At 47.2% G+C, this 20,176-nt stretch overlaps 6 protein-coding genes and 1 non-coding gene across 10 annotated transcripts; 2 read left to right on the top strand and 5 right to left on the bottom strand.

The window, feature by feature from the left end:
• Positions 1-181: 181 nt before the first annotated feature.
• BDCG_04775 (uncharacterized protein) lies at positions 182-856 on the bottom strand. The gene has a single exon (XM_045420417.1). It carries the CDS (start codon positions 816-818, stop codon positions 480-482), a length of 339 nt encoding a protein of 112 aa, XP_045276532.1. The 5' UTR covers positions 819-856; the 3' UTR covers positions 182-479.
• Positions 857-2,714: 1,858 nt separating this feature from the next.
• Positions 2,715-4,093, bottom strand: BDCG_04774 (uncharacterized protein). The gene is made up of 2 exons (XM_045420416.1): positions 3,215-4,093; positions 2,715-3,145 (listed from the first exon to the last, which is right to left on the bottom strand). The coding sequence occupies exons 1-2, from the start codon at positions 3,653-3,655 to the stop codon at positions 3,113-3,115; spliced, it is 474 nt and encodes a 157-aa protein (XP_045276531.1). The 5' UTR covers positions 3,656-4,093; the 3' UTR covers positions 2,715-3,112.
• A 246-nt stretch (positions 4,094-4,339) lies between these two features.
• BDCG_17013 lies at positions 4,340-4,421 on the top strand. The gene has a single exon. It is a non-coding gene; the product is annotated as a tRNA-Leu (tRNA).
• A 151-nt stretch (positions 4,422-4,572) lies between these two features.
• BDCG_04772 lies at positions 4,573-10,122 on the top strand. 2 transcript variants are annotated; one of them, XM_045420415.1, is made up of 6 exons: positions 4,573-4,964; positions 5,018-6,446; positions 6,526-7,645; positions 7,725-7,909; positions 7,975-8,095; positions 8,168-10,122. In XM_045420415.1, exons 3-6 carry the CDS (start codon positions 7,329-7,331, stop codon positions 8,586-8,588), a joined length of 1,044 nt encoding a protein of 347 aa, XP_045281000.1. In that variant the 5' UTR covers positions 4,573-4,964; positions 5,018-6,446; positions 6,526-7,328; the 3' UTR covers positions 8,589-10,122. The 2 variants fall into 2 exon arrangements, with proteins under 2 accessions (XP_045281000.1, XP_045276530.1); XM_045420414.1 differs by having other exon boundaries at positions 5,018-7,645.
• On the bottom strand, positions 9,543-11,561 carry BDCG_04771 (uncharacterized protein; the record flags this gene model as incomplete). The annotated part of the gene is made up of 4 exons (XM_045420413.1): positions 9,543-10,233; positions 10,392-10,777; positions 10,922-11,060; positions 11,212-11,561. The coding sequence occupies 4 exons, from the start codon at positions 11,559-11,561 to the stop codon at positions 9,543-9,545; spliced, it is 1,566 nt and encodes a 521-aa protein (XP_045276529.1).
• Positions 11,562-12,143: 582 nt separating this feature from the next.
• On the bottom strand, positions 12,144-14,611 carry BDCG_04770 (MFS transporter, metabolite:H+ symporter). The gene has a single exon (XM_045420412.1). The coding sequence runs from the start codon at positions 13,969-13,971 to the stop codon at positions 12,367-12,369; it is 1,605 nt and encodes a 534-aa protein (XP_045276528.1). The 5' UTR covers positions 13,972-14,611; the 3' UTR covers positions 12,144-12,366.
• A 236-nt stretch (positions 14,612-14,847) lies between these two features.
• BDCG_04769 lies at positions 14,848-20,152 on the bottom strand. Of its 3 annotated transcripts, XM_045420409.1 has the most exons (5): positions 19,421-20,065; positions 17,916-19,098; positions 16,884-17,835; positions 16,390-16,808; positions 14,848-16,303 (listed from the first exon to the last, which is right to left on the bottom strand). In XM_045420409.1, exons 2-5 carry the CDS (start codon positions 18,924-18,926, stop codon positions 16,256-16,258), a joined length of 2,430 nt encoding a protein of 809 aa, XP_045276527.1. In that variant the 5' UTR covers positions 18,927-19,098; positions 19,421-20,065; the 3' UTR covers positions 14,848-16,255. The 3 variants fall into 3 exon arrangements, with proteins under 3 accessions (XP_045276527.1, XP_045280998.1, XP_045280999.1); XM_045420410.1 differs by having other exon boundaries at positions 14,848-16,808; XM_045420411.1 differs by having other exon boundaries at positions 14,848-17,835; positions 19,421-20,152.
• Positions 20,153-20,176: the final 24 nt, after the last annotated feature.

Below are 20,176 nucleotides of genomic sequence, written 5' to 3'. Positions count from 1 at the left end.
GCTATGCTATGCTATCTATGCTATGCTTTGGAGGTTTGGAGCAAGGTTTGTTGTTTGTCCAGGGGGAATAATTTTGGATGTCGGGAGAGTAACTAATTAAGAGAGTAACTTATTTAGCAAGGTTTGGCAAGGTTTTTCCCCCCAACCAACAATAATGATTACTAACTATCGCGCGATAAGTGCTAGTTTAGTTAAAGTTAATTATTTCATCATACACAACTACACACGTATGTACGGAGTACATTGCGACCAACATTATTCATTTCATGCGGGGTATGGATGGCCCGTACAGCTTCACAGCTTCACAGCTTCACAGCTTCACAGTAGTCCTTTAAGACAAACCTCGAGGCTTCCATCCCGGCAACATGAGTTCGGATCGAGAGAATGGAAAAAATAACAAAGCTGGACCCCCCCTCCAAGCGCCATCCATCAATGCCTCTCCTCTCTCTAATCATACATGTTTTTGATACCACGACCTCCTAGAAACAGGCGAAAATGTTTATGTAGCGTAGCAGCACCATTTTGATCCATTTGAATAGGTTTGTTGCGTGATTGAAATTTACGATAGATTGACACACACAAAGACGCGACCATCCCCCATCCCCATCCTCTCTTTCCGTGAATATTACACCCCAGGGATGTCGATAGAATGGATAGAATGGAGGAGCAAACTCCATTTGCTCATCCGGCTTTGAGAGGCGAGCGGGGGCCATTTTAACTACCAAAGGAAACTTGCTTGAAAAAAAATGTACATCATTACTTCTTGTGCATAGGATGATATGATGGGATGATGGTTGCCTCTCGAGATAACCAACCATGTGGGGAACGCCAAACTCATCAAGAGGGCGGGGGTGGAAACCAAATTCAGAGTTTCTTTTTTTTATATATATATATTTATTTTTTTAATTTTTTTTAATGGGCCTTCTCGAACAAAAATGTCATCACTCGAAGATATCGATCATCATGATTCATGGCTCTCAAATGTTTTAGGGGCGAATCCGATCCGCAATTGTTGACAATATATACTGAGGTATTATTTTTAGCAATCCAGAGATCTCATCACCTCTAGTTAGCTTAGTGAGTGGGTCGGGGTTAATTAATAAATCAAGAAGAACCTGAACCAACCTTTGTTCAGTGGCGCCAGATAGAATTTCTCGCGCTGACATCTTCATCTGGCGCGGGGTGTTGCGTCCGGTCGGTGAATTTTGAGAGCTCGTCCCTGTATTTCGAATCATTCTAGAATTGATTTTTCTTCTTTTCGTTTCCTTTTTGCCCAAGTCTTTATCACCGCTCAACCACCACCCTCGAAGCGCATCAGGTAACTAGTTACTCAGCCCGTTTAGATATGGTTTCCATGGATCCCTCGGTGCCATTCAGTTAACTAGTGCTTCCCCGCGACGAAGAGGCCTTTGTGTGTTTTAAGAAGTAAGTTATATTTTCCTACAACGAATGCTAACCCCCAACCTTGCATGGAACACATTTGACCCAGCTATGTCCGGAAATTTGACATACTGCGTACGCTGCGTATAAGCCCGAGTCATGATTCTCAAAGACTCATGAAGAACCTACACAAGCCAACATAAACAAACAATATTGAACTTACTCAAACCCTCTCACAGCAGAAGGGTCCGGACCGGCCTATTTCATAATCCTGCTTTTTTTTGCCGCACGCAGATTGAACCCCCCCCCACAAAATAGAGGAAGGGTTCCTATTTCCATGCCGATATCGAAATGGATCAATCGTTCGCGTCATGGGTGCCTGCCTGAGCGTACCGTACCAGGCTCAAATCCCTTCATATCAACTTTCATGTTAGTAGCTACGACGTCACGGTCCATCATTTTAGCTACCGTGTGCGAATACCTATCCATCCAAGATGGTGTTTATGAGCGGTGCGCACATGCTCTCTGACGCAAGCGTGAAAACAACATTGCAACCAAATTTGCATTCACGAAAAGGGTAAAAAACTAAATATCCGTGGAGTCGCGGTGGCTTTGGCCTCCCCATATATCAATCAAAGCTATCGACATCGGCTTTATTTCATCTAACCCCTACCCTACCTAACACGTTCACTTCTAGGTGGTTCTGCGCCCGTTTAGAGGCGGATCGTAGCATAGCATAGCACCCCGTCAACCTTCCTTCCAACGAATAAGTTGACCAGTCCGAAATCGCATATGAAGGCCAACTTTCTTCATTCACATCAACAGATATAGGGGAGAAGGGGAAGATTCAGCTGTTAAATGAGCGCGCGCTTCCTAATGCTGTTTTTCTCTTGGGTCTCAAAACGCCTTCTCACGCTTTCTCCCTGTAGTTGTTAAGGGTTGATGGAATGGCAAACAAACCATATACCTCTCTCTCTGGACTAAATAAAGCCTTCGAAAAAAACGCGATTCGCAATATCTAAAGACTAAACAAATAGAAGGAGGTCAAAATTAGCTATATATTCAATTTGGGGTAGGTCACTCTCCGAAATCATTCTCGAGCTGATTTATACATCCCTTGCGATAGTTTACAACCTTCAAAAGCTAAATCAGGCACTCATCAGGTAATGAGAATATATATATACACACACACACACACACTGGCGTCCCACCTCTCCATAACAAACTCAGCAAAAAGACGGTGCATGACCAGTATGGAGAAAGAAGTATACCTACTCGCAGCAGCAGTAGATTGCTATTGTCCATCCAGCCAGGAACAACAATTCTTGAAACGGGCAAAGGAGAGATTTGTCCTAATCTCTCTTGTCAGTAGTATGGGGATGTGGCTTGACCCCAGCTATTTGTGGTGTTTACGGCGTACGGTGTTCCTATGGAGGATTAGACGGCGATTAACGAGCCCAAATTTATTGACACTGCTGGAACAAGTGGCGGTGTCACTTCTTGAATAATATCCCATTTACAAGCTGCAATCCAAGCAAGGATAAGATAAAATGCACGAGGCTGCATACAAGGCAAATGGAAGGGCAAACTTGTGGGGGTTTTTGAGGAAGGAAAATTCAGTTCAGAGGTTTTATACATAATCCATGCCCAAAGACAAAGCAAATTGTTGTATTAATATTTCAATTGTTTTAATGTTACACATTTCCTCCTCACAATCTCCAACCCCGTTCCATTAGCATCCCTTTTTTGAGTTGGCCTCAAGATCCTAGTTCCTCATTAGTGAACGATTCCCATTATTACAGCAAACGTACCACCCCCTCCGCACATCACTCACCTCGTACATCATCCTCTTCAACGCCCAAACCAACCCGCGACAGACAGCCCCAACCGTTTTCGACACTGCAGGCAACGCAGCCACACCCGCCCCCGCAGCGCCAACAGCAGTAACGGCCTTTGCGACTACGCCACCCATAGCAGCACTCTGGCACATGGCGAAAATGCTACCAGCTTCCACCGACCCAATTCCAGATTGCCACGCCGTCGCAACCGTCCCCGCCGCAGGACCGATGGAGGTGAAACCGATCGCCCCGAGAGCCGGCGTGGCTATGACCGATGCTGCTATGAGGACTGTGCCTGCTGCGAGTTGATAGGGGTTTTCTTGTAAATAGCGCCTTGAGACGCGGAGGATTTCACCGCCAATGGACGTCGTCGGGATGTTTTCTCCCATGATGCTTGAGAGTGTGATATTGATGTTAGACAGGCTGGCGCTCTGCATCTGGGACTTGAAGGGTTTTTGGTTCTTGTATTTTTGTCCGAGTTGCGTGGATGGCTGGTGGGCGCTTTGGTAAGAGGCGTGAAAATGGCAAGTAGTCGACAGTTTTCTGTGTATCTTGAAAGGTTGAATGCAGCTTGGGCGATCAGGTCAAAGAAGCGAAGAGAACGAATTGGAACAACGCGGGGGCCAGCTGCTGCTTTTCTGCGTCATTCATGCATCTCAATCCAGTGGCGCGGGATATGTGTTATTGGTAGAATGTTGATGTGCAGGATATGTGCCGTCGAAACAACATCAGAACTGCATCTGCTTGAGGATTGCCCGAAACATTATAACTATCTGACTTTCTCCTCTAATGCCATAGATAGCTAAGGCAGATTCCACAATCTTCATTGGTGCAGATGATGGAAGGAGCATGCTCAGTATAAATAAATATAAAGTAGGTTCAAGAAGCAAAGGAATAGGCTAGACAAGACTGCCTCTACCAGTGTTCTAGTTGATCATTCATTCAGTAGATTGAATTGATCATTTCTCTCACGATCATAGGATTATTTATTCTATACATTTTCATATACTGTCGTAGAGTATAATTGAGTTGAAGTTCATATTGAGAGATAAATCAATCGCTAAAATATCAACCGTGACAATGAAAGGTCACGGGAACAGGCTCAGTCTCCATCAAATCGCGGCGAGATGGCCGAGCGGTCCAAGGCGCCAGATTAAGGTTCTGGTCTCGAAAGGGGCGTGGGTTCGAATCCCACTCTCGTCACCATATTTTTTGCACAATTTCTTTTTTGTTTTTTTTTTATTCTAGGATTTGATTGAGACACAGAGTTAATAATTATTAATAAAGACTTCTTCTGGTGCTGAGTCGGGTAATCATAACTCTGGATTGCGGTGCAACTCTTGTAACTAATTGTTAAGTTTTGAGCCCATGCTTCGGTCAAACCAATTTGATATCGTAATGTATGTCACCATCAACTCCTCACAACGACGGAAGTCATGGGCCATGGGATCTTTCTTGCTCAACTCTTGATTTCACTGTTTTAATGGATTGCGTATTTCCTGAAAATTAAAACTAAATTTATATTCAATCGTGCCATCATTACTAGCCCTCATCTCTGTCTCCCTTCTGTATCGCGCGCCTGAACTTCGAATCCAAGCGCTGAAACCTAACTCTAAGTTTTAACCTCCACTGATCGAACGAAGCTTCCGCCACGGCTCATGCGACGTCTAGCAGTTTGGGAGCCGTTTTTTTTTTTTGCCTTGCAAAGCCCCGCAACCGAGTTATTTATCATCGTGGTATGGTATGGTATGGTGTGGAATCTCTCTTCACCGCCTGAAGACCAACTAACACACGGACAGGGCGAGAATTAGCAAATCTCTTACCTGCATGAATTGTCCAATTGTTCGAATGGAGAACACCACGGAATACTCCGAATACAAATCCATGCTACGGAGTAATAGCAACGAGGATATAGGCCAGGGCGATGACGCAATGACCAACAATAATTGACACAGCGGAGTGTCTGCTTCGCTCCCTGTCGGCGATGAAAAGGATTAACCATGTCCATAGAGAGGTCGCCAGGCTCGTGATCACGGCAATAATGAATATGATACAGGATTTTCGCTTCCCGCGTTATTCATGTCTTCAGAGCTATTGGACATGGTTTATGTCTGCAGGCGGCCTATCGGAGCATCGCCAACATCTTACTATGTAAGCTCACCACTCATCCCAGTTCGTCACCCTCCATTATCATCAGGTCTCGCCAGCTCTTCACTTCCAGCACTTAAGAATCACGAATGGGAGCTCTTCTGCCGGTCTGCTTTATCTCTCATTTTCTCGTCCCACTGCTCTACCCCGCACAAAGACCAGGTGTGTCTGTTCACGGCTTGGAATTCTAGAAGAGAAAGATCTTCTGAAGTGTGGGGAACGGGATATTTCTGGGCACAATTTTCAAGATATTTCTGTGAATACAACACGGCCTGCGCCCGGGTCCGAAGAATGTGTACTTCGTCGCTGAAATGGAAGAGGGGGGCCGAGGAGGGGTCAACAAAAAAAAAAAGAGAATAAAATATTGACCTTTTCCATTGGAATTACCTTCATTAGCCGACAGAGAAACGCAGATGAATAAGCAAACCAAAAAAATCTGAAACAACACCATGGCGGCAATGCTTCAGCAATCTTTGAATCTCAGTGCAACGTCTGCAATTTCCAGCGGCTGAATGTTATGGATAATTTGGCGCGTATCATGAAGCGGATTTCCAGGGATGGGCCTGTCATTGAACACAACAATAAGAAATGCAGAGAGCGCCAACCACAAGGAAGTCTTGTCTCCTTGAATCCTAGGCTCTCTTTTTTAGCTACTTGCCTGTCGAGTAGTATCGAGGGAATTAACCCGAACGGACTATAGTCCTGAAATGGTCCTACGAACGGACTACAGCCCTGAAATGATCCTACGTCAGTGGTGATGGGGGCCTGGCGACAATTAATCTCTTACAAGCTAGGGTGATAAATACCTAGAGGATTTCCTGTCTCAGGCGCACCAGCCTGCAATAATACCCACATGCGCTGCTTGCTCCGCTGACTTTAGTCCTAATCAGGGAGAGATGCAGTGTTCCCTGGAGGTTGGCACATTGCCCAATCCAGCATCGCGCGCATCGGCATTGAACGCGCACCTTGCGTGTGTTCGTCTTCAATATCGCGTGCCCTTTCTTCAGCCTTGCAGTCGCTATCTAAATTTGGCAATCAAAGCCCAATCTGGGTTATCTACGTCAATATACACGAATCCAGGTGCGTACACATAACAAATGCTAGTTCTTGTTCCCGAAATATATGTTTCGGCTTACAAACCCCTGGTAACGATGACCAGACACTACAGTCCCTCCCTGATACACTGATATGAAGCTTGGGAGGCATCCCCACTGGGATATACCTGGAGAGCTCTGCCTGGCTCTGGAGCGGTATTTCGTGCGCGTCGAGTTCCCTCCGGGCTTGACACCAGCCCCTGTTCAGCCACATTCGCTTCCCGTTGGGCTAGAGTGCGCTACGTGGCGAGTGGGGCTAGCTTAAGATAGCCCTCTCTCTTGTTTCCTCTCTGATGTTTCACCATTATGGAGAAAGTGGACACGGGATCAAAACTGCAGTCCTACTGGACGAAAAAGTCATGGAGAACACGCTCTTCATTTTAATCTGCCTATCAACTCTCACGAAAGCTCGATATGTCGCGAAAGAGAATTAAAAGAACCGATGAACCTGGCTCCTGATCCTTACGCATAATGATCTTCGAACCATAAAATTTGCAAATCATTGTCAGGGTTTTCATCATTTCGAGTGCCTGGCCCGCAAGGCAGCTGCATGATAAATAGTCAACCACCATGCAATCTCGCAAGGAAGGTGGAATGCGACCCTATAACAACCAACTTTATATTTTCGACCTCGAATCAGCCAAATTATACGAAAGGGTGGCTGATTTCTGAGACAGTGAGATTCCCGATGAGATCGATTATCTAGGAAGTGGAAGGTAATATATACATACCCGTCCACCGGCCTGCCTTGATCTTTTTCCTCCTGGAATGGATTTGGGTCATCGAACGAATAGAGAATTCCTCTCATGCTCTGGACTATCACGCCGCTTTTCTCTACCCCTCGGCAACTGCCGCGTCAGAGACGGCCATGGCGATGACATTGGATGCGAAACAGAATTTTATTTTGGTTGGAGTTTTGGGGCTTTTCGCGATAATGGCTATGTTCTCACGGCTGCTCCTGCAAAAGATCCGAAAACGGCCATTCGGCGCCAGCGACTATCTCACGATATTCGCGCTTGTTTGTTTCTGTGCGCGCACAGCGATGAGCGTCATAGTCTTTCTCTGGGGAACGAATGTCACCAACCCGCCGGATCAGATTGAAAGGCAATTCACGGAATCTGAGATCTATCACCGGGAGATAGGAAGCAAGTTGGCACTAACAGATAGGGTCACATATACTACTTAGTACGGGCTTGCATGATCGTTCTTCCAAAACACATTATCTGAATCAACTACTAACATGAGCATGAAAATGTATATCTAGTCTCTGGACCCAAAAAACCATCATTCTCGTATTATACACACGAATTCCTCCAGGGCTACTGTGGCCAAACCATATCCTGAGCATTACCTTGGCTCTAGTAGCCATAACTTTTGTCCTAGTCCAAGTTATCTCATTCAGCGAATGCTCCCCTTTCCACCTCTATTGGCAGGTAGCGCCAGACCCAGGTAAGAGTTGAAGTAACCTTGTTAGCTTCTAGCATTTGAAAAGTCAAGGCTAATGATCTAGTCAGGCCCGTGTGTTAAAACCATTTTACATTCATTCGTACATACCATAACAAATACTCTGACCGACCTTTTACTCCTCGCCATTCCTCTTCGCTGGGCCTTTCAAAAAGGCTGGTCTCTTACACGGTAAGAAATCCACAACCAACACACCCCCAAGCCGACCCCAAACATCATCACGATTAACACTCCACCCCCCAGGAAATTCCTCCTCGCCTCCCTCTTCTCCCTCGGCATTCTCCTCAGTGCCATCGCCCTAGCTCCCCTCCTCATACCGGGCCGCGACGCAACTAATAGCTATCATAACGCCCTTAAAGACGCAGAGGCGTTCCTGCTCGCCTTCCTGGCCAATATCATCACCATAACGGGCCTAGACTACGATCCATCAGACGAGGACGACACGCCCTTCCTAACCTCGAACAGCAAGCGGCACTCCAACAGTAGCGGGTTCAGATCCTTATTTGACAGGAAGATCATAGTAACCAGCAACTTTGAGATGCAGTCGCAAACTGCCAGTCCCGCGCGGGTTCTGCAGATGTTTCCGCGCCACCCCTGGGCGGCTGTTCAGCGGCTGAGTAATGAGAATCTCATTACGCGGGCAAGAGGGGGTCGTGATTTGTGATTATAGAGAACGTGGGTCTTTTCCTCGAGTCATTCTTTATTATATTCTTCCTATTTTGTCTTCCTTTCTTTGGGAATGTGTTGATGATGCTTGCATTACCGGTATACCCTCTTGGGCGTTGATTTAAAAAAGAATTTTGATTTGGAGAAATTTGATTGCTTTAGAATCTCTTTTGAGTTAGTAGAAAAGAAGAATTATTTCACTCTCATTTTATTTGTTCCGTTACAGAAGTGAGATTCGTACGGTGAAAAATATATCTGACTGAGCTAGAGCGGTACGTACGTAGTTTGAGAAGTTTTTTTGTCATTGTTCTCAGGGTGTAGAATGAGTGCGTTCTTCGAGCAAAGTCGTTGTGATCTCGCTGTCTCTCTCTGCCTCTCTCTCACCTAGGTCATAACCACCATGATAGAAAGCAGGCGTTTTGGATGTGGAGATAAAAAGGGAAAAAGAAGGTGAAAAATATGTTTCGTTTGTAATGTACATACATGTACATACTGTAGATTGTCTGGGTCCGTCCGTTCCCAATAGCTCTTCGCCGTCCCGCTAAAATCATAATTGAGTAGTGGTGAGCCACCAACCAATGCCCTCACTGGCTCAACAGGCTCACTCCCCTGCCAGTCGCCGTTGAACTGCTTCATAATAGTGTGTTGTTTGCTGCTCTCTGTGACTGCCTTTTCATTCTAAAGCTACGCATCAACATCGATGAGATTTGTTCTAATAAGCATGATATTATTTATTACTTGACTTGTTTGATATTCCCGTCATTCAGGGATGAATTGAGTCCAATCCAACTGATTCGGTGACCTAAGGGCAATATCCCTACGTGCTGCAGCGTATCTAAACGAGATGAAGGAAATTGAGGGTTGGGTAATGAATTGACGGGTGTCAGAAGGAAAACAGAAGGAGAAAACGCCGAGAGATCAATGAATGACGACGGGGGAGGCAATAGAAGGTTCAAACAGGGCCATCCGCATACCGCACATTATCAGCTGGCAGTTCGACTGGGGTTTCTTGTGTCTGCGGCAGCGGGGAAGTGGGCATCTCGCTCACATACCTCCCACCCATCACACCTGGATCGTACTTTGCCGCCCCGGAAGCCGGATTCGGCAACCCAGTATCATCCAGCTCGGGAATCCGATTCTTCGACTCGGCCGCCATAACGGCTTGCGAATGGGCTTGGGATAACCGTGCATCTTGGTTCTGCGTGCGCTTCCGCTTGTGCCAGATAAGGAACCATATAGCTAGTCCGACGAGCGCGATACCAGCCACTGCGCCAATGACGATGCCGGCAATGGCGCCCCTTCCCAGCTTGCTGTCCGAGTTCGCGGAGCCAGAGTCATTTGCGGGGTCAGGATCGCAGGAACCCGCGGCGAGACTGACTATATCTGTCTCTTCTGTTGGGTTGGCTTGCCAGATGGAGAACCTTTTGAGATCGTTGTTGACGTGTATGTACACGTAGGAGAGGAAGGATTGGCCTAGGGAAGCACCCTGCCGGCCAGCGTTGTGGATTGGGATTACACGGGAGTCGTTGGCGAATGTCTGGTGACCGTCGCGGTTTATGACGGTGTTGGGGAGGACTAGTTGATGGTTTGGCACCGTGATGCTAAGGCCGGAGTCGAGGGTAAACGTGAGATTCCCTCGGAAGCTAGAAGGTAAGTTAGATTTAGAAGAAAATGGGTTGTAGATTGGACCCTTAAATGGCGGTTTGTAAGGGGCTTGAGTTTAATGGGAGAGCCAACTTATATATCTTTACTGTCATGCAAGATAGAGTTATCATATATCCCATCTGCAGGTCCGAGGTACTTCCCAGGTAAACGGCGTTTGAAATTATTGAAGACGTGATCAGGCAGCGAATTAGGCGAGATATCAGGCCTGAGACAGGCATTGAGAGTCGAACCCGAAGACTTATAAACGTCCGTTCTGTCCCCATACCACGTCGTGATGTAAATTTGTTTCACGTAGACCATTAATTCACTCGTGCACTCCTTCACATCCACAAAGTCCCTTGTAAAGTTATCTCCCTTGATCTTCGCCCTGTCGTAGCCACCCTGGACGAGGTTGCCCTTCATCTGGTGGAACGCCTCCAATCCCTGCCAGCCCCAGGACAGCGACCACGTCCTGGAAGCAATCTTTTTCTGAGCCGTAAGCACATCGAGAAAAGACGAGGCGCGACCGAGCCCGATGCTACCCTACGGAGGTTCGCCGGCCATGGGAGAATATAAGGGAACAGGACTCAACGGTCATGTTCGGTTTTAGAAGGGTAATGGTTTCATTTCCCCAGGGACTGTTGATGTGTCTTTTCTTTGATTGCCAGAGGGTCGGAAATCGTATACGTCGGGGATCTCAGTGGGGACCCAGGAGGAGCTTTCTTTTTCGTTAAACACTCCTCCGCGAAACCAGATGCAGTTGTCCTGGGAGATTCGACCGGTGCATTCACGCTGGCTTCCCCAGAGCCACGAGTTGTTCCAATCACTATATATACATATACATCACGAGATGTGTGTGTATGACGAGACACGGTAAGTTGCGCTGAAGCAGGATTGGATGGGAAATAATTAACTATATCAAAAACGCCACGCTACACCCCCTTCGTCTTCTGAGGGTGACGGGGCGGGGAACACACACGGGTTTTATCGCAGCGACAATTTGCTGGGGGGGAGAGCCGACACTGATACTCAGGCCCCATCGCACCGACCCCGGGTCATCTCCTATCGTGCCATTTCCGATAGGAAGTTCTATTGTTGGTGCAGAGGAGTCGCACTCCTGGGCGTGGCTTCGGTGGATGAGGAGCGCAGACAGGAGATAGAAGAAGGGATGCACACAGCATTCTGCGACGGAAGAGCCCTTCAACGATAAAGCATGTGTGTTTGTTTTGATGGACAGGAGAAATAGAAGCAGTAGATAGAGCGATCGTCCCAGCCAGTTCCAATGAGAGGCTTCAAACAGCAGGACGGGCGTAAATCCGTATATCATCAAAAGGCCCGGAATGGAGGGAATTCTTCAGCGTTCCACATGGCTCTCAGGGCACTTTGATATGGACAGAGAGACCCAATTCCCGGCTTGGGGAGCAGGGCAGGCGATCGGATTTTTCTCTTCAGCTTATTATATCAAGTATTGTGCATCCTCCGCGAGTCCTTTTGTCCTTGGTGTCACACTCGCTGGTAGTTAGTTAGTTAGCTATTTAACTTATTATTTATGGTGGTGACCAACCACGCATCCCCACAACCAACAAATGAAACCCTCGCAGTTCGCTGCTGTTGCTTGTCGGCGATCTTTGGTATAGAAATAATGAACATTGTATGCTGTGGTGTATTCAGGCCAGGCTGGTGTTGTTGAGTATTTTATATAGTTAACTGGAGAGAAAGAGAGAGAAGCGCAGTCGGCGCCTGTAAATGTATATTTAACTATATTTACGCTAGTTAAATAATTATTTGCCCAGCGAATAGAAACTGGCTTTAAATACTGGTTCTTGGTGGCCCCGAAAGAAACAAATATTCTCCACAAGAGCCACCGAGTCAGTAGGATTGCAGGCTCTATATTTAAATAAGTAAATAAATATCGTTGTTATTTACCCGGGCTTGAGTCGCTTGACCGGCTACGAGCATGTCCGTTCCAATCAACTTGAAATATAAAAAGTTGTAACTGGCGGGTTCAGAACCCAGAATAAGATGTGAACCCCGTCGAGATCTTTTTTGCATAAATAACAGGCAAGTTTCTATCTAAACCAAAAACAAAAGCAACAGACGCAGCAGCATCCTTCATTAACGAACTACTACTACTACAAACTAGCCTTCCCCCTCGATTCAAACGGCAGCAACATAACCAAAACACTCGCAACAATAAACAACACTCCACTCACATAAACAGGCACCGCCGTCTCCAGATCCGCAAACAGGGCAATAATCGGCGCCATGACGCCAAAGACCCGATTCGCCGCCGCCGTCAGCGCATTGCCCGTCCCGCGATCCTTGGTCAGGAAAATCTCTGGCGTATACGCATACAGCACCGCGTACATGATATTGCTCATGAAGCTGTACGCGCAGTTCCAGCCCAGGAGCGCGTTGGAGCTCTCCGCGGTTGTTGACGCGAAGAGGAACACGCCCGTGAACATCATTGAGAGCGAGAGCGTGCCCTTCCTGCCCAGTCGGGGCAACTCGACCAGCGCGCCGCCGAGGAGGCAGCCTGGGACGCCGAGGACGGCGATGATGAGGGAGTTGCGGTAGGTGATGTAGGTGGAGCCGTCGCCGAAGTTGGCGCCGCGGGTGGCTTGGATGTAGGGTAAAAAGGCGTTGTAGAGAGGGAAACTGAGCCCGATGAAGGCCCAGATGAGGATTATCAGGGAGGTTGACCAGGCTAGTTTCGGGGTTGCGAAGAGGGATTTGACGTGGTTGGAGTCGAGTTTCTCTAGATTTCTCTGCAAGGCTATCCCAGCCCCGCTCCTCTGTGTGGTGCCGTGCCCCAGGGCCGTCAGCGCTTCGAGAGTGAGTGATGATGTCTTTCCATTCCGGCACGCCACCTCATGAACAACGCGGACGGCGTCTTCATCTCTCCCTTTGCCCATGAGATACTTTGGTGATTCAAAGATGGTAAAGCAAGCAAAGCGGATGAAGAACATAAGCATTGAAATCCCACCGACAGTGATCATGAAATATCTCCATCCCATGTTTTCACCATGGCTGCATGTTTCATCGCCTTCCTGGCAGGTCAAGTTCCCCAGCAGCGGCCAGGCGATAAGATTCGCCACGACTTGCGCAAGAGCCCAATCGATAGACAAAACAGTAAGCAAGAACTGGTGAGTCGACGGCAAGAACTCGAGAAATATGGCAGAGTCAACAGGTAGGTTCCCGCCAACCCCGACAGACCATAGCGCCGCAAACACCGCGATAGCCGCAAAGTTCGGCGAGCCTGCAGCCACGAGGCCAAACACCGCCGTGATGCCGATGGTGAGGTTGAACGCCCAGCGACGGCCGTAGATATCGCAGCCAAACCCCCAGAACACCGCGCCAACGAGAAGCCCCAGGTTCTGCGCAAGGGTAAGCAACGGCGGGCGGCTGGGTGAGAACTCGTTCGTCACAGGCGTAAAGATGAGGGAGGTAACTATGGGCCAGAGGTTATCGCTGGCCCAGCCGAAGCCAATGACGATGAATAGCTGCCATTGATACCATCCCATTCCGATGTCGAGAATGGCCTGGTTCAACAGCTGGGCTTTTGCTTCGTAGATGGGATCGGCGCTGCCTGAGGGCAAGGCCGCCGTGGTCAAGGAGGGCAAATGGGCATCCTGGAGAGTAACTTCTTGGGATCCCGGCGCTGGCAAGTTCTTGTTAGGGCTCTCGTAGGAAGCTTTATCTATGAGCTCCGAGCTGCCCTCTGCGCGTGACTCCATTGGTTTTTCTCAGGAGCCTTTAGTCGACAACGAAAGCTGGGGGTAGTTTTGTGTGTTTTTCACACATTCAACGAGCTAAGAGCGGAAGCTGTTGCAGTTAGGTATAGATGGATAGGTGACGAAGGAAGGGAGGAAGGCAGCTGGATATTGACTCGAACTAGTAGTAACTGTTATGTCCAAATCATCTACAGCTGGGCGCGCAGAATAGTTGTAATCATGTATCAATAATCCCTCTTTTGTTTCCTGCCGGAATGACGCGATTAGCATCTCAGTCTGGCTGGCATGCACTGTATTTTCGATCGACCCGGTTAGATATTCTGATTAGTTGTTGCACGGCGGACTGCACAACATCCCAGCGCGTCCCTGATATTCCAGCGACTCACAGAGGGCCAAAGAAAGTCGCTCGCTCTCCCAACCCCCCGAAATTGAGCCTAAAATTTTTGGCTGCATTGAGGCGCGGTTGGAGTTTAAGCCATCCGCCCGTCCATGGATTGCAAGTTATCTTTAGTCAAACGGAGTCAAGCTTTGCCGACGAGCCACTGGACCGGGGCAAACACTTTGGAATCTCTCAGCCACCTTACCGTAGATGGGAGAGCCCTGGAGTGGACGGGTCGATTGCATTTGTTCCTTATTGCTTCCATTGGTAACTCCGTACATAAATGAATCTAAATTTTTATATTTATACACTCGCCAAAGAAGGAAGAAGTCGATACTGCCATGACGTCATTTCTTGGGCCTCATCTTTTGTTTGAAGGAGAATTGACTTCTACCTCTCTCAATAAATAACTACTACAATAAATAAATGGCTTTGTATCAGCCTCAGCCTCATGCATGAGACTTTGGAAATGATATTGATGGACTACACACAGGTATATCTATTGCTTTTAAAAGGTGCTTCTTCTCAATGGTTACCACTTTGAAACTTGATTACTTCACTATTTCTAAAGTTTTTGTGTAAAGAAGGGGAAAAGATTTGAGAATTTAAAAAAAAAAAAAAATTACGCCAGAGACAAGAAGAAAAGAACTAGTACACATGGAAGACAATATAGAGAAGTGGAAAGAAAGAAAATAAGAGGAAAGAGAAAAAAAAATTTCTTTTTGAGAAGATGAGATTGATATTTGAATTAGCCACAAGCTCAGTGATAGGCAGGATTGTAAAAGCAACAGCAACTTCTAGCAGCATAAGCTAAAATAAAAAGAAAACTAAAGAACTCTACCTCTGTGGGGGTGAAAATAACTATTTTGTGAACAGAAGAGAAGATGGTATTAGATTTAAAAACTGAAAAAGTCAAAAGCATCCAGGCTTTGAAAATGACTCGCGGGCCAAACTAGATAAGAAGAAACAGAAAGGGAAGAAAAATGTTAGTGAAGAGGTAAAGAACAAGTGAGAAGTAGACTAAGAAATGAGTGTAGCTCTAGTGTGAAAAAGAATGCAAGACAAGATATGTAAAGAAAAAAGATCAAGTAAACATGCCTTGAATAGAACACGCTAGCTAGCTACATAAGATGGCACACACAGCAGGAACACCACACACATACAGAGTACACAGACATACACACAGGCTGCAATACATGGCAAAAGAAAAATAAAGGAAAACAAAATTTGAGCCCATTAATTAGAAAGAGATAAAATGAAAAGAAGGAAAATACAAGAAAGGAGATACAATAAAATAATTAGACAGCAAAACTTGGCTTGGCCTGGATACGATTAAAACGGGCAAAGATATAGTGAAGGAAAATCATGAGAGCTAGTAAGCTGAGAAAGATAAGGAAAAGACGGAACAGAAAACAGAACCAGAGATGATGAAGATGAAGAAAGGAGATGATAGCTAATAGCTAACAAACAAAGAAACAAAACAAAACAAGAAAACAAAAATGAAAGCTGACATTTGCTTGGTTGAGACAGAAAAAATGATAGAGAAGAGAGAGATAGGAAGGAAAGAAAAACAAGAGGCGTACTTAAAAGGATGTACTTCTCTCTCTCTCTCTCTCTCAAAAAAAAAAAAAAAAAAAAAAAAAAAGGATCATCATAAAACAATCAAGAGAGGTGCGAGCAAAATGCGTTTCGTTGGCAAAGCAGAGCAACAACAGAGCAATGATGAAAAAAGGGAATTCAATGTCCGGTCACGGGATGGGTGTCAGAGGGACACATGAAACCGAAACACTCAGCCAATCAACCAAGTGCTCAAAGGGGAAAAATGGAGAGAGAAAAACGCCCGTCGCCACGAGGTTATAATGCAGTTGCAGCTTTTTTCTTTTTTACCTTTTATGTCGCTTTCCACAATTAGAAGAAATGTGTATAAACCTTTGAGGATTCGTGGACTTCCATTTCCTAAGTAACGTAGAAGAATTGGGAGTTAGTTACTAGGCATATACATATAGTTATGTGCGCGTAGATTTGGGGAGGCGTCGGCTAACCATCTTAAAAGTATTAAGTTCTTCTTTAATCTGCTGCGCCAATAGCGGCGTCAGCCGATTGCAAGTCGCGATATCTCCACGACGGTCATACTCGCCACTGGGCCAGGTATCGTGGAATTGGATGCGGGGACTGAATGATATGTTCCGCGCGGTGACAGTTTGTGGTGTAACGGGTGCACTTGAGGAGTCAGTAGTGCCAAATCGGCCAGCAGGGAGAAAGTAATCTTCTCCTTCAATGGTGACGGAATCGGTTCTTCGGTGGCCTGAGCGCGGGGGGCGATCACGATCTCCGTTGGGAGTGCTTGGGGCGCTGGAGTGGGGAGAGTCGTGGATGTGAGGAACAGGCATCACGTCAGTTCCTCCTCTGAACTCAACCGGCCGAAGGGTAGGAGACGAAGTGTTGGAACCAGCACCAGATCCTATGTGCCAAAGTCAGCAAGCAATATTAGACGGGGTATAGTCCACGGATACCAGTTATCAAGGGATAAGCTCACTTTTCAGAATTCCCTTTCTCACTGCGGCGAGAACTTCGGCACGTTCCTTTTCACCTCCCAAAATGCTCTTGCGGGCCACTTTAATGCTGTCAGTACTGCTATGGTCACCTCCTGTGGCTGTGCTACCAGATTCCACAGAAGAACGTCCCTTTGCTGACGGTGGTGCTCCTGGTTCATTATCGTTATTAATATCATTGCCCTCTTCTAACGCGGTGTTATTGCTGGCCTGTTGCCCATTACCACGCTCTGCTTCCACATTTACTATGGATACCTGAGGCGTCATAGGTTCTACGGGCGCGGTTGTATCCCCTTCGGGATTGGGCGTCGATTTAGGTCTGAAGAGCCCGACGAGTGATCGAGTTGACCTTCTAACGCCCTTTCCCATCTTCCGCAGCATAATCGAAGCCGAGGATGCAGTGGAAGAAATAGACAGATTATCCATCGACCCCGAAAATATGTGACCTTGCCCTGAATAAATGTTTTCACCAAGTCCATTGGCCTCTTGTTTTTCTGCAATTGCAGCTTGCTCCGCGCCCAATTCCTCGTCAAGTTGTTGCTTCCGCGACACTTCCTGGCCAGGTCGACCAGCTTGTGGTATAGGTTCCTGGGCGCTCGCGGCTCGAAGCTCTGCAACGCTGCCAAACGACAGGGCCCTTCGCAGTCTCGACTTTCCAGATTTATGGAATCCTTTCTTTGATAATTCTGTCAGGCGCTTTGCGGCAGGACTATGTACTTTAGCTTGTGTGGAGGGCGATGGGGGCTGTGCTTGCATTGGACCAGATGACTCGGTTGCGGGGTTGGTGGTAGTGGTGGGCTTTGGCTTTGAGGATTCGGGGCTCATGTCTATCGGTTGGGACAAAGGAGAAGGATTCGTGGCACGTTTCGAATTGTCAATGAGTTTGTGATCTAGTTTCAGGGTGGTGGACGATGATACTGGAGGAGCTCGTTTTCCCTGTTTTATAACAAAATGTAACTGTTAGCCGCAAACACAGAAAGGATATTTGAAGTGAGATGAGTAGAGGGCTAGCCTACAGTCGGAGGAGAAGATCGTGTGGAAGAGACACTTTCAGTGCTACCCTTGTGTGCATGAGAGTATGTATGAGCAGAATGGGGACGTTGATCTGGACTTTCTAGGGTAAAGTCCTTGGTGACTAAAGACATTAGCGGTTCAGCGGCTGGCTTTTGTTCCGATAGGTTCGGCAAGCCCGTTATGTCTAAACTGCCCAAGCTTCTACGCCTGTAACGCTTGGCCTGCTCTGATGATTGAGGATTGGCAGTGAATGCATCATCTGCACTAGAAACTCGAGAGTGATATGGGGCGTTCCCCTCCTTTACACCGGGAGCAAAACTTGGCTGTGAGAGTCCACTCGCTAGAAACGATGAAACATTCCCAGCTCCATTCTGGGATTCAGTGCGTCGTTGGCCACGACGATAGCGATCTGGAGAGGGTTTCGTGGAGGTAGTAGGAGATGTAGAAGAAAGCGAAGGCGTGGATCCCATTGAAGATAGTGGGCGAGCAGCGGATTCATTGGTCCATTGTTTCGTTGGGATTGCAGAGTCGTCTTTTGAGCCTTGGGATATGACGGAAGAAGGGATGTTGGGGGAAGAATTAAATACCGAACCAGCAGCAGGGAAATGCACACGAGAGGGGATTACGCCCGGGAATGTTGGGTTTGCTTGGGACTGTGATGCCGAAGGCGCAGATACCGCTCTATGCTCCGTTTTCAGGAGGTGAGGGGCATTCTGACGCGTGTGAGAGCTGCCAGTGTTGGTCAAACTTGGGGTACTAGTGAAAGCATAAGGCGCAACAGGTTGTCCAGCCTGTGAGGCCCTATAACCCATCCCACTCCCACTCCCATTCCCATGTCCCAGTACATTGTTATATGATGCCCTAGACGGCTGCTGATTTCGAGCCATTTGTGAATGCTGTTGGAGAGTAGAAGTCGCGGAGGAAGGGAAGGAGGCAGTAGAGGAGGAGGGGCGAGGCTGCAGCAAAGTGATGGAACTGGTCTGCTGGGGGATCGTTTGTACCAGTGCAGCCATGATTGGAATAACACACGTATTTCTTTATTGAAGAGCAAAGAAAAAAGGACTCATATGGGGAGATGCCAAGAGAATGTGGAACGGAGTCAAGAGGAGAGACAGGGGATTCGAAGCCAGATATCCGCCACAACGTTCTGTTTATCGAAAAAAGTGGAGGCCAAATAGGACAAATCTACAACCTTGAGATGAATTGTCAGTAGAGACCACCACGAGCATGTCATTAGAGAAGTCGAGGGAAGAAGTGGTTAGGTATTCGTGGGGTAAGTTTTAAGAATCATCAGGGTGGTCAATTGACGCGGAATTGGGGAGTAACGGAGGTGGGAGACGATGAGTACTGGGCTGATTGTGCAAGCTAGGGCAGGGCTTTTGCTGTTTCTCGTGCCTCAATGGCGAGCATCTGGAATTGAGGAGTGGCAAGCAGTAGATAGTTGGGAAGTTGGGAAAGGGCAGGGGAGGGGAGGGGAGTGTTGGGGGGGCTTCGAAAGGAGACGTACCAAGACCAGAATTGCCGGTTAAATTAAAAGATTATGCAGGGGTAGCGGTAAGATTATATGATGTTGAGGTTCCAAGGGAAGCAGCTAGTATAGAACGAACGTACAGACGAGGAGATCGAGACGCGAGGAGGGGGGTTTGTTCGAAAGGAGACAGACAATGCGAGATTAGGATCCCAAGTTGTTCAGGGGAGTGAGAGCGAGGGAGCAAGGGAGCAAGGGAGGTTTTAGGAAGACGAAGGATATAAGATCAAGAAGAAGAGAATGGATCAAGCCATAGAGAAACGAAAGAATAACGACTGACAGACAGGAAATAATATATAAACAGAACGGAAAGGAAGGGAAAGGGAATTAAAAAAAAAAAAGAAAAAGAAAAAGAAAAAGAAAAAAAAAGACCGAGATAGAAGAAAGGAATAGAAGGGGGCAAGAAAACGAAGGAGAATGAACAGCAACCTCAAGACCTTCCACCAGCCTAGTCCTCCAGGGCACACACGGGAGGGAGAGAAGAGAGAGGGATTAGGATAGGGATGGAAATGGAGATGACAAGGAGGTCAACGCCAGCGAAGTTGAGGAGAGGAGGAAGAGGAGGAGGAGGAAGAGAGGAAGAGGAAGAGGAAGAGGAAGAGGAAGAGAGGACGAGGGAGAGGAGAGAGAGGAGAGAGAGGAGAGAGGAAGGATGAGGATGAAGGAGAGGAGAAGATGGGATGAGGATTGGAGTGAGTGAGTGGTTTGGAAAGGGAAGGGAAGGGAAGGGGAGAG

The sequence above is a fragment of the Blastomyces dermatitidis genome (genome assembly GCF_000003525.1).
Source record: "Blastomyces dermatitidis ER-3 genomic scaffold supercont1.5, whole genome shotgun sequence".
Classification (NCBI taxonomy): Eukaryota; Fungi; Ascomycota; class Eurotiomycetes; order Onygenales; family Ajellomycetaceae; genus Blastomyces; species Blastomyces dermatitidis.
Note: the sequence above shows the minus strand (reverse complement) of the source record. Positions and strands in the feature narration are given on the sequence as shown.